The sequence below is a fragment of the Rhinopithecus roxellana genome, chromosome 8, assembly GCF_007565055.1.
Source record: "Rhinopithecus roxellana isolate Shanxi Qingling chromosome 8, ASM756505v1, whole genome shotgun sequence".
NCBI lineage: Eukaryota > Metazoa > Chordata > Mammalia > Primates > Cercopithecidae > Rhinopithecus > Rhinopithecus roxellana.
This window is the reverse complement of record NC_044556.1, coordinates 129,619,053-129,633,133: the sequence shown is the minus strand read 5'-3', so window position 1 is coordinate 129,633,133 and position 14,081 is coordinate 129,619,053. Positions and strand designations below refer to the sequence as shown.

At 36.9% G+C, this 14,081-nt stretch overlaps 1 protein-coding gene across 6 annotated transcripts in view; it reads right to left on the bottom strand.

Annotated features, from left to right (window-relative positions):
• TDRD5 (tudor domain containing 5) overlaps nucleotides 1-14,081 on the bottom strand; it is a 90,446-nt gene that overhangs the window by 15,338 nt on the left and 61,027 nt on the right. For all 6 annotated transcript variants that reach the window (XM_030936262.1, XM_030936260.1, XM_010375673.2 and 3 more), the window contains 3 exons: nucleotides 9,839-10,021; nucleotides 8,316-8,459; nucleotides 2,706-2,907 (listed from right to left, as the gene is read on the bottom strand). In XM_030936262.1, the coding sequence (XP_030792122.1) occupies nucleotides 2,706-2,907; nucleotides 8,316-8,459; nucleotides 9,839-10,021 (529 nt within the window). The remainder of the gene's footprint in view (nucleotides 1-2,705; nucleotides 2,908-8,315; nucleotides 8,460-9,838; nucleotides 10,022-14,081) is intronic.

Genomic DNA, 14,081 nt, shown 5'->3' with positions numbered 1-14,081 from the left:
CAATGAATCCAGGAGCTGGTTTTTTGAAAAGATCAACAAAATTGATAGACCGCTAGCAAGACTAATAAAGAAGAAAAGAGAGAAGAATCAAATAGACGCAATCAAATAGACAAACAAATGGAAGAACATACCATGCTTATGGACAGGAAGAATCAATATTGTGAAAATGGCCATACTGCCCAAGGTAATTCAATGCCATCCCCATCAAGCTGCCAATGACTTTCTTCACAGAATTGGAAAAAACTACTTTAAAGTTCATATGGAACCAAAAAAGAGCCTGCAGTGCCAAGACAATTCTAAGCAAAAAGAACAAAGCTGGAGGTATCATGCTATCTGACTATACTATCTATACTACAAGGCTACAGTAACCAAAACAGCCTAGTACTGGTACCAAAACAGAGGTATAGAGCAATGGAACAACAGAATAGAGCCCTCAGAAATAATACCACACATCCACAACCATCGGGTCTTTGACAAACCTGACAAAAACAAGAAATGGGGAAAGGTTTCCCTAATTAATAAATGGCACTGGGAAAACTGGCTAGCCATATGTAGAAAGCTGAAACTGGATCCCTTCCTTACACCTTATACAAAAATTAATTCAAGATGGATTAACGACTTAAATGTTAGACCTAAAACCGTAAAACCCCTAGAAGAAAACCTAGGCAATACCATTCAGGCCATTGGCATAGGCAAGGACTTCATGACTAAGACATTTATGCAGCCAACAGACACATGAAAAAATGCTCATCATCACTGGCCATCAGAGAAATGCAAATCAAAACCACAATGAGATACCATCTCACACCAGTTAGAATGGCTTATCATTAAAAAGTCAGGAAACAACAGGTGCCGGAGAGGATGTGGAGAAATATGAACACTTTTACACTGTTGGTGGTACTGTAAACTAGTTCAACCATTGTGGAAGACAGTGTGGCGATTCCTCAAGGCTCTAGAATTAGAAATACCATTTGACCCAGCCATCCCATTACTGGGCATATACCCAAAGGATTATAAACCATGCTATTATAAAGACACATGCATATGTATATTTACTGCGGCACTATTCACAACAGCAAAGACTTGGAACCAACCCAAATGTCCATCAATGATAGACTGGATTAAGAAAATGTGGCACATATACACCATGGAATACTATGCAGCCATAAAAAGGGATGAGTTCATATCCTTTGTAGGGACATGGATGAAGCTGGAAACCATCATTCTCAGCAAACTACTGCAAGGACAGAAAACCAAACACTGCATCTTCTCACTCATAGGTGCAAACTGAACAATGAGAACACTTGGACACAGGGCAGGGAACATCACACACCAGGGCCTGTCATGGGGTGGGGAGAGGGGGGAGGGATAGCATTAGAAGATATACCTAATGTAAATGATGAGTTAATGGGTGCAGCATACCAACATGGCACATGTATACATATGTAACAAACCTGCACCTTCTGCACATGTACCCTAGAAATTAAAAGTATAATAAAAAAAAACCAAATACGTGAAAATTAAAAAAAAAAACAACAACAATAACATCTGTTGGCAAGGATGTGGAGTGCTTGAAACTTTTATTCCTTGCTGGTGGGATTGCAAATTGGTGCAATCACTTTAGAAAACATTGTGGCAGCTTCTTAAAAAGTTAAACATGCAGTTACTGTATGACCTAGCAAATCCACTCCTATGTGTGTGTATGTATATATAAATTTTTTTTTTTTTTGAGACGGAGTTTCACTCTGTCACCCAGGCTGGAGTGTAGTCATGCAATTTCAGCTCACTGCAACCTCTGCCGCCCAGGTTCAAGCGATTCTCCTGCCTCAGCCTCTGCCAAGTAGCTGGGATTACAGGCTCCTGACATCATGTCCAGCTAATTTTTGTATTTTTAGTAGAGATGGGGTTTCACCATCTTGGCCAGGCTGGTCTTGAACTCCTGACCTCGTGATCCACCTGCCTCAGCCTCCCAAAGTGCTGGGATTACAGGCATGAGCCACCGTGCCCGGCCTTCTATGTATATATTCAATAGAAATCAAAACATACTTCTACACAAAGAGCTGTGTGCAAATGTTCATGGCAGCTTTATTCATAATGGTCAAATTCTGGAAACAACATAGGTGTCCATTAACTGGTAAACAGGTAAATTGTGGTATATCCATGTAACTGAATACTATTCAGCAAATAAATAGGAACAACTTTCTGATACTGGCACAACATAAATGAAACTCTAAAATATTACGGTAAGTGAAAGAAGCCAGCCAGACATAAAAACTATGTATTATTCCATTTATATGAAATTCTAGAAAAAGGAATGTGACATGCCAGAAGCCAGCAAGCAGGCAATGGGACTGACTGCAAAGGGGCACAAGGAAACTTTTCAGGCTGATGGAAATGTTATCATGATTATGGCTGTGATGACAAGACTATCCACTTGTCAAAACTCAAAGAACTATACACTTGACAGCCAGAAAATTTTACTCTATACAAATAGGACCCCCCACCCCCCAAAAGAAGTGCAGAAAGAAGAGTGGCAAAGTTAAAGGAACAATTGAGCCCAAACATAAAACAAGGACTTAACACAAATGTCAGTAATGTCAAGTTTCAAGACATATTTTGCAAGGGATAAATGAAGGTTTTTTTAGCAACCTGGCAAACCATCATGTTTGTCAACTGTGAGCATGCTCAAGTACACACAAACATACCAGAACCAGAGGGCTTTTCTGCAGAATCATCCACTGCAGGAGTTGAACGGGGTACTGCTGTGGAAAGCTGAATTTGCTTTGGCTGAGTCTGACTGTTGTTGGGTTCAGACTGGCTCTGGTCCTCTGACTGGGTGAGAGAGGTATAGAATTCTTCCAATTTGGGCAGTGTGGAAGAATCTGAAGAACCATTTATGTCTAGTTGCTGCAGAATGGGAAAAATGGGGCAAAAGCATGAAAAATGTTAGTATAAGAAGAATTAAGCCCTATTTCCTTACTTATAAGCAAAATACAAATATTTCCATATTATAATTAATAAATAAAACTACCCACTTTCAAGAACCTAGATACTCTCTAGAAAAAGCGAGTCCGTCTCTATCTTAATGAACATAAATTCAATTCAAGAAACATTTATGGAACACATCCCATAAGCAAACAGGGCACCGAGTGCTACCATACACAGGCTGGGAAAGGGGGGCAGGGCACGAGAGAAGTGACGTTCACTGAGCACCCCGTGTTGGGCGCAGTGCTAGCTTATCTGCATGTGTTTCTTCATTTGAACATCAGAACAGGTGTCCTAGGTAGGTGCTACTACGTCTTCTTTCACTTAGCATAATGCTTTTACAGAGTGGTTAAGTTATCCAACGTCCATCAGTAAATGGCAGGGTGTAGATCTGAACTGAGGCCAGTTTATGTTCTCTGTGCTCTACCATGCCACCTCCCTGTCAGACAGGATCCCCGTCCCTAAGGGGCACTCAGTCCTCAGTCAGGGAAACAGTGTGTGTGCAGCTAGCCAAGAAAGGAGGCAAGAGCTGCATGCTCCTCAGAAGGGACAAAAAGGCCAGGGTTTGAGAGAAAAAGATGAACTTCCAAACTGAGACTGAACTTGAGCTTAAGTGAAGGGAGTGCCAAATTTTAACCATTATGAAACAGACCCCATTTCCTACCATATAGTCATTGCTGAAGTAAGTATACTCTATGGTCATTTAATAGCATTCATCTTTGGTGATGTCAACTGACATTAACATGAGTAAAAAGGACCCCATCAGATCAAGCTGTAACAAACTGAACTAAGTGGTTTATCATCTGGGATCTGCCTAGAGCAAACTGAAACAAAAAATGTACAAACAGATGTAGGCTTGTTTTTCTGGCTTATATACATCACACATTTAATATCAGCAAATGTTCCTTCTGTGGCAAAAATCTATAGCGGCTCACTTTCAAAGATGGCTGGCATGAATGTGGCTTATGTAATTATATAATATACAAATGCCTGTGTGTATAACCTTTTTTGGTTGCAAAAAAGAAATTCTAAAACTCCAGATAGCTATACTGGGCAATACAGTGTGTTATTTCAGGAAACCAAAGATCTGGACTCAAATTTTTGCATAGTTTATGCAATTCACATGTGTACTTGAGCTACCTTTTATCTTCATTTAAAATGAGGCTGAGAATCAGTGAATTCTTTCAATAAACTACAATAATTAAGTAAATCAATATTTATTAATATAAATTTTTTAAGCTGGGGAGATTACTAGTTCAAACCAATCTTTGCAGGTGGGCAAACTCAGAGCACAAAAGGTAACTTGTTTAAAATTACTAGTCAGGGGTAAAGACTAGGACCTAGATTATAGCACTCACAGAACAGTGCTTTTTACGTCATGCCCTACTGCCTATGTTTTGCTGTGTAATAGATAATACATAGAAAAATTTTTAAACAGCTATATCTTCTTTCTTGACAAATATGATTTAAGAAAGATGCACTGTTGACACATATTTAAATGCATCCTGATAGCTTTCACTCTGAATTTCACTCTAAATTTGTATGACATTTGAAAGCAAGTATGTATAGTAAATTTAAGCAATTAGTTGACAGTAAGTCTTTCCCTTCTAAGAGTAATCTAGAGCCTTACTACTCAAAAGTGGTGTTCACTCAGCAACATTAGCATTAGTTGGAAGCCTGCTAGACATGAAGAGCTTTGATCCCTACCCCAGATATGCTGGATAAGAATCTGCATTTTAACAAGATTCCCAGGTGACCTGTATGCACATTATAGTTTGAGAAGCACTGCTCTACCATATTTATTCTTCTGTAGTTATAAACAATTGATTCCCTCACAGTTGTTTGGAAATATACCATGATGGAACTACACGTTAGTCTCAACAAACATGTTCATGATTTATGAAACATGTTTCATAACATGAAGAAATGCCCCAAATCACTTCACATCCACTAGAATGGCTATAATAAAAAAGACAGATGATTATAATCATTGGAAAGAACAGCAAGTGTTGACATGGACAAACTGGAGTACTCTTAAATTGCTGGTAGGAATGTAAAATAGCACCGCTGCTCTGGAAAATATCCTGGTAGTTCCTCAAAATGTTACACATAGGGTTACCATATGTTTATCTAGTTACATACCAAAATAAATGATAACATGGCAAGGAGTAAGAAAATGGCATAGGGCAGAACTCTGGGAGACATCACAGGGAGCAAGCCTAGAAAGTACGTTGGGAGGTGGGGGAAAAAAGATCACTGCATCACAAAAGCCAAAGGAAGATTATGTTTCAAGAAGGAATGCAAGGTTACTTTCAAATATTGCTGAGCAATCAGGTACTGTAAGGTTAAAACATGTCCACCTAATTCAGCAACATGGGAAAAGATGGTGACTTGAAGGATAATCACTGTAGTATTGTTGACAGTCACACGAAATCTTAAAAACAAGATATTCATCAGAACTATTTAAATCAGCGTGGCATATCCATACTCTGCCAGAGTTTAAAGCAATGAGGTAGGTTTGTAAGTACTCATATGGAAAGGTGCTGAATGGTATGTGTATTATGTTCTCATGTATGTGTTTAGTTTCTCGGAAGAACACACAAGAAACTGCTTATGACGGAGTTGGATTAGAAGAGGCAAGGATATCTTATTTCCATAACTTTCAGAACTACTTGAATTTTAAAATCCTGCATATGTAGTACTTTTATGATTTTCAAAGGCAAAACATGTTTGTCTACAGAGGGGATGAAAAACAAGTGTGGCAGCTAGAGAGGACTGTGGGTTTAAAAAAATTTATAATGCTTAAATTTTGTTTAGATGGAAGGTACATTAACATGTTTAAATGCTTATGAGAACACTCCAGTAGAAAGAGGTTGAAGATACAGACAGCAGGAGAGGACTATATCCTAAGCATACTTCCAGTCCCAAGCCTTTTGAATAAGGCATATTCAACCTGCATAGTAAGTACAGGTTGCTTTAGAATAGGAATAGAAAAAGGCATAGAAAAAGAAAACTTTCTTAAGAAATACACCTTAAGAAGTTCATTATGATACAGTAAAGATTTTAACATTGTAAATTCTCTTCATGGGGTATAAAGTAATAGCATAAAACTACACGACAGAAAAAGTTTGAAGACTCAGATTTCCTGATTTCAAAACTTATTAAACAGCTAGAGTAATCAAGACAATGTGACACTGGTATAGGAACAGACACATAGAGAATAGGATTGAGAGTCCAGAAAGAAACCCAATCATTTATGTCAGCTGATTTTCAATAAGCATGCCAAGACAATTCATGGGGAAAGAATCATCCTTTCAACAACTAGTGCTGATACAGCTGAATGTCTACATGCAAAAGAATAAAGTTGGACCCTGTCTCACACCATAACAAATTAACTCAAAATGGATCAAAACCTAAATGTAAGAGCTAAAATTATAAAATGCTTAGGTGAAAACACAGGTGTAAATCTTTGTAACTTTGGGTCACACAATGGCTTATTAGGGGATACCAAGAGCTCAAATAACCAAATAAAAAAATCTATTGGATTTTACTTAAAAAAAAAAAAAAAAAAAAAAAAACCTTTTGTGCTGCAACGCACACCATTAAGTGAAAAAGAAAAACAGAAGAGTAGAAAATTTGAAAATAATGTATCTGATAAGGGACTTGTAATATGATATTTTCGTATATCTAAATAACAAAAGACAACCTACTTTTAAATTGGGCAAAGGATCTGAATATCTTGTCAGAGAAGATAAACTGCCAATAAGCACATGAAAAGACACCCAACATCATTAGCCATCAGGGATATGGAAATAAAAACCATAATGAGACACCCTTCATATCCACTAGCATGGCCATAATCAAAAGAACAGGCAATAAGTGTTGAAGATATGGAGAACTGGAACCCTCATACACGGCTGGGGGGAACATAAAATGTTGCAGCCACTTTGAAAAACAGTATGCCAGTTCCACAAAATGTTAAAAGCAGAAATACCATACGATCCAGAAACTCCACTTCTAGTTATATACCTAAGAAAAACTAAAATGTGTTCACACAAAACTTTGTACTTGAACATTCTTAGCAGCATAATAGCCAAAATGTGAAAGCAGCCCAAATTCCCACCAATTGATGAATGGATAAACAAGATGTGGTATATCATAGAAGGGAATATTATTCAGCCATAGAAAAGAATGAAGTACTGGTTCATGCTACAACAAGGATGAATTTTGAAGACATTATTAATTCTAGGTGAAAGAAGACAATCACAGAAAAGCACATACTGTATGCCTTTTAACAGACAAATCTGTAGAGACAGAAAGCAGATCAGTAAGTAGCTGCCTAAGGCTATGAGAGGAAGGGGAAGGAATATGACTGCTAATGGTCATGGGTGGGTTTTTTTGAGAGGGTGATGAAAATATGCTAAAATAGACTGTAGTGATAGCTGCACAGCTATGTATCCTAAAAACATTGAATTGTGCACTTTAGCAAATTATAATGGTATATCAATTATATTTCAATAAAGCTGTATTTAAAAAAAAAAACATGAGAAACAAAATATAAAAGCCTACTTTATCCTAAAACTAAATTCATGCATTAAGTAAGCTACATTTCTGGAAGAGACCATTCTATGAAATACAGAATGACTTTACTATTGTCATACAAAGTAACCATAGTCTGAAGGAAATGTGTCACTTAGAAGGTTCTTCTTCCCTAGATCTGCTTTTCAACAAGTCTTCTAGACTTAGGCTCTTTATTTTCAATGTAACACAAAAAGTAAAGAGGTCTGGCAGTCAAATTTTATGATTCACACAAATTGTCCTGCTGTTTTCAGGATGCTCATAATATATTCAGGAAACCTGAAACAAATATTCTACACCAGGATTACTGCTTTCTGCCAAAGCAATGTGAAAGAAGAAACTAGTCTATATTGTGCAACAGACGCAGAGTTTAAAATTATGACTAAGTTATAGGAAAATCCCAATTTTCTCTATCTCTAAGAGAGGTTTAATCATTTTAAAAATTCTAGGCTCAGGATTCTCTTCTGAAGCAATAAGGAATTATGTTTTCATTTTTAAATCAACCTATATTTTATGTATATGTATTCTACAACTGCTGAGAGCGGTCATTAACCACAAGCATTCTGGGGTGCAAATGCACTCATAACTCTAGTACAAAGCCCAAAAAGTCAAATTTATCAACAGTAATAGCTACAGGAACCTGTTAAGAGATAGGCAATATCAAACTATGTAAATTGAGACAATTTTGCTTTCTAAAAATGAAAGGACTTCCTTATGCAAACCTGTCCCAATAACCTGCATTAGATATTTACCTTTTGAGTCCTGTTTGTGCCAGTATTTTTTTGCTGAGCACCCAGTACTTCTGGTTTATGAACTTCTACTTTCGTTCCATTTACAAGGCCTGAAGGCTGCCAAGAATCATCCCATGTATCTTTGGGGATAGAAAAACACCAGTCCTGGCCAGGCGCGGTGGCTCAAGCCTGTAATCCCAGCACTTTGGGAGGCCGAGACGGGCGGATCACGAGGTCAGGAGTTCGAGACCATCCTGGCTAACACGGTGAAACCCCGTCTCTACTAAAAAATACAAAAAACTAGCTGGGCGAGGTGGCGGGCACCTGTAGTCCCAGCTACTCGGGAGGCTGAGGCAGGAGAATGGCGTAAACCCGGGAGGCGGAGCTTGCAGTGAGCTGAGATCCGGCCACTGCACTCCAGCCCGGGCGACAGAGCGAGACTCCGTCTCAGAAAAAAAAAGAAAAAAGAAAAACACCAGTCCTATAATGAAAAAATGGCAACATAAACTGAGATAAAGTGCCCATGATCCAAAAAGGATAACTTGGACAAGATAAATGCAAGAAAGCAACACATATTAAACCAAAAGGTATTTATTAACTTTCTATATCAGTGTGACTTTCCTCCTTGCTCTATTGGTCCATACCCAGTATCTTGAACTCTGAACACATGGATCTCAAAAATAAATACAACTCTTTTTGTAGTGTTTTCTTTAATATCTTTTTCATGGCTAGATGATTTTTTTCATGATCATCTAGTATTTAAATAGCACAAACAGGAAGGAGCAACATAATTTCAGATACTATTATAGCCACTGGGAAATAATTTATATATATAGTTAGACCTAATATTAGCAAATATGCTGACTCCAGAAAGCCTTGTTATATTACAAGGCTAAAGCAACAAAAGTAGAATTAGAGAAAATGGTTTCTTTAACTTATTTATAGATCCTAAGGGCCTTGACTAGGGGCCAATTATAAAATAAAAATCACAATGATTAAAAGGGCAGATATGCAAAAATTGGTCTATGGTTTATTGTCCCATGATGAAACCTCTGTCCCCCTACATGCCACTACCATTTTTTAAAATCATGTATTCTTTGAATTATGGTCTGATAAATACTTTTGAATTCCAGAATATATAGATTTCTTGAGACCTAGACAATGAAATTTAAATTTCCTTTTCTCAGTACTGATTTGCTTTCTTTTCCTTTTTTTATTTTTTATATTTTTTTGGAGATAGGGTCTTATTCTGTCACCCAAGCTGGTGGAATGTAGTGATATGATCTTGGCTCATTGCAACCTCCAGTTCCCAGGCTCAAGCACTGATCCTCCCACCTCAACCTCCCAAGTAGCTGGGAACACAGGTGCACACCACCACACCTGGCTATTTTTAGTAGAGACAGGGTCTCACCATGTTGCCCAGGCTGGTCATGAACTCCTGAGCTCAAGTGATCCACCTGCCTTGGCCTCCCCAACTGCTAGGATTACAGGCTTGAGCTGCATTGCCCAGCCTGATTTGCTTTCTATTTTTCCTAGGATCTAACCTTCTGTGGCATTTCTTTACATGATGAATACTGATTCTTTCCACCAACGCTTGCAGTAAATAGATGGGAGGCAGCATCACCTCCTTTTCCCATCTTAGCCTGTAGAGGTAACCAGTTCTCATCCCAAATGTCATCACCTATGGTCACTGACTCCAGGCATGGCATTCCAGTGGGGATCTCATCCTAAAATGTAACAGAAGACAAAGAAAAACTATCATTTATAGTTCCTATATGAGCATATAAAATTTAGGTTTTATAGTTTTTTCCTGAATCCAAGTAAAGATGACAGTTTGAATTCACAATTTATTACTTTCCCTTCTGAAATGCCACCAAAATAATAAAGAGATTTAGGATATAATTTTTAGAGTCAAAGAGAACAGAAGAGGAGAAAACACCATCTACTTTCTGGGTACAGGAAAGCAGACAAGTGACAACTGATTAAGCAGTCCTGAGAAAGTGGAATCCTGAGTTTGTAGTGAAAAAATTGAGAAGCAACCCAAATCTATACAATATACACCTTAAAAACTCAGAAATTTGTACTAAAAGGTTTTTGGAATTGAGGGTGTAAAATGGGAATGAAAAAAGCACACTGGCTGAAAGTCTGTGTAAGTAGGACTTAGATCTCCAGATACTCTCCCCTATTCCAAGGACTCAGGCAACTACATCTCCTTTATCTGCCAGAAGACCAGAAATATTCTGGAGGGTAAAACTGAGGATGGAGCAATCATAATAAAAAATTATTAAGGAAATAAATGAAGGTTTTTATAATGAATATTGAGATCCCTGGCCCTCTTTTCAACAGAACAGAAATGAAAGAATGCATGAACTTGAAGACAGATCCATAGAAATCATCAAATCTAAACAAAAGAGAAAAAAATATTGGGGAAAAAAAAAAAAAAACAACCAAACAAAAAACCCAAACTAGAGCCTCAGGAACTGTGGAACAATACCAAAAGATTTAACATATGTGTCATCAGAGTCTCACAAGGAAAACAGAAAGAGTATAATGCAGAAAAACAATTTGAAGAAGTGTGGCTGAAAACATCCAAAATTTGGCGAAAGACATAAATCTATAGCTTCAAGAAGTTCACCAAAACCCAAACTGGATAAACCTAAAGAAATCCATGCCTAGACAGGTTCTATTCAAGTTGCTGAAAACTAAAGATGAAGAACTGTCTTGAATGTAGCCAAAGAAAAATAACATATTACTTATAAAGGAAGAACAATTTCAATTCTGCTGATTTTGCATCAGAAACCATGAAGGGCAAAAAGAAGAAGAATGAAACTGTTAAAGTGCTAAAAGAGAAGAAATGGGCACCTAGGTTTCTATATACAGCCAAAATACCCTTCAAGAATGAAGTAATAAATATATTCTCAATAAAGAAAACAGATTTCATGGTCAGCATACCTACTATAAAATAATTGTTAAAGGAAATTCTTTGGACAGAAAGGAGATATCAGAAGCAAACTTGGAATATCAGAAAAAGAGAGATCAACAGAAATGATAAATATCTGGGTATATATAATAGACTATTTTGTTGAACTTTGAAAGAATATTCTTAGAAGAATATTCTTGAAGATGGAAAGCAAAAATTATAACATCATAAATTGTATGTAGGTGTAATACATAAGACAAGGATGGCATAAAGGAAAAAGGAAGGGGTAAAAAGACCTAAATAGTAGAGTAAGATACTGACATTCCAAAGTGGTAAAATGCTGACTAAGTACACTGTAAAAGTCAAGAATGACAACTGTAATTCCTAGAGCAACCACTAAAAACACTGTACAAATAAATATAATAAAAACATAGTACTTTGGGAAGCCAAGGTGGTCAGATCATGAAGTCAGGAGATCGAGACCATCCTGGCTAACATGGTGAAACCCCATCTCTACCGAAAATACAAAAAAATTAGCTGGGCGTGGTGGTGGGCCCCTGTAGTCCCAGCTACTCAGGAGGCTGAGGCAGGAGAATGGCATGAACCTGAGAGATGGAGCTTGCAGTGAGCCGAGATCGTGCCACCGTACTCCAGCCTGGGCAACAGAGCAAGACTCCATCTCAAATAAATAAATAAACAAATAACCATACTAAATAAAATGGAATACTAAAAAAATGTTCAAATAACCAACAAGAAAGAGGAGGCAGATGAATGAAAATCAGGGGAACAAACAGAAAAATAAAATGGCAGATCTAAAATAAAAACATATATATAACCACATTAAACATAAATGGTCCAAACCATACGAATTAAAATTCAGATTGTCAGAGTGGATTAAAAAATAATCAAACTAGGCCAAGCGCAGTGACTCAAGCCTGTAATCCCAGCACTTTGGGAGGCCAAGGTGGGCAGATCATCTGAGGTCGGGAGTTCGAGACCAGCCTGACCAACATGGAGAAAAGCCATCTCTACTAAAAATACAAAATTAGCAGGGCATGGGGTGCATGCCTGTAATCCCAGATACTCAGGAGGCTGAGGCAGGAGAATAGTTTGAACCCGAGAGGCAGAGGCTGTGGTGAGCCGAGATCATGCCATTGCACTCCAGCCTGGGAAACAAGAGTAAAACTCCATCTCAAAAAAATTAAATAAATAAATAAATAAATAATCAAACTATATGCTGTCTCAAGAAACTTACTTCAAATATGATGACACAGGTAGGTTAGAAGGATGGAAAAAAATATACCAGGCAAACACACACACACACACACGGAAACTGGAATGGCTATGTTGATATCAGATTATGCAGACTTCAGTGCAAAAAAAAGTAATTGTGAATAAAGAAAGACATTTCATAATGATAAAAGGGTCAATTCATCAAGACATAAGAATCCTAAATGGATAACACCTAACAACAGAACTTAAAAATGCACAACAAAAAAACTGATAGAATGAAAGGAGAAATAGACAAAATCCAAGATTATAGTTATAGACTTCACTGTTCTTCTCAGTAATCAACAAAATTGGTAGACAGCAAGGAGCAAAAGAACTGAACAATACAACCAGTCAACTGGATCTGACATTTATAGAAACTCCACCCAAAAACAGAATACACGTTTTTATTAAAGACACATGGACATTTACTAAGCTAGACCACATCCTGTTGACAAAACAAACCTTAACGAATTTAAATAACTGAAATCATACTAAGTATGTTCTAAGACCATATTATACTGGAAAGAAATAACAGAAAGTTAACATGAAAATTTCCACACACCTGAAAATTAAACAACACACTTCCAAATAATTCATGGATCAAAGATAATATCTCAAAATAAATTATAAAATATTTGAACTGAAAGAAAATGAAAATACAATATGTTCAAATTTGTGAAATGCAGCTAAAGTGATATGTAGAGACTCATAGATCAATGCTTACATTAGAAAAGAAAGGTCTCAAATCAATAAAGTAAATTTCCATCGTAAAAAAAAAATAGAAAAAGAAAGCAAAAATAAACCCAAAGAAAATAAAAGAAGAAAGAAATCAATGAACTTGAAAACAGAAAGACAAGAGATAAAACCAGTGACACCAAAAGCTTATTCTCTGGGAATGGGAAGTTCAATAAAATGGATAAATCTCTAGCAAGACTAACAAAAAGGGGAGAAGACAAATTGCCAACATCAGGAATGTAATAGGAGATTATCACTGCAGACCCTGCAGATAACAAAAGGATAAGGGAATACTATAAACAATGTTATAGATATAGTTGACAACTTAGATGAAGTGAACCAATTCCTCATTTGATAAATGAGTCACTTCCTCAAAAACCACAAAATACCAAGACTAAGATAAAATAGCTGATTTGAATAATCCTGTATCTATTCAAGCAATTGATTTTATAATTTAAATTCTTCTGGGAAAAAGTCTCCAGGCCCAGATGGTTTTATAAGGTAATACCAAACATTTTAAAAATCAACTTCTCTCCCTGAAAAAGAACCCGATTTTATATAATTGTTTCCAGAAAATAGATGAGCAAATACTTCCAACTCTCACCCTGTACAGAGTGTACGTCAATAAACAAATAAAGAAAACGTGCTACATATACACAATGTAATACTATTCAGCCTTTAAAAAGAAGGAAATCTTGTAACTTGTGACACAATAGATGAACCAGGAGGACATTATGTTACATAAAAGAAGCCAGACACAGAAAGACAAATAACACAATCTCACTTACACGTGGAATCTAAAAAAGCAGACTGAAATAGTGGTTACCAGAGGCTAGGAGGTGGAGGGATTGGGCAGATGT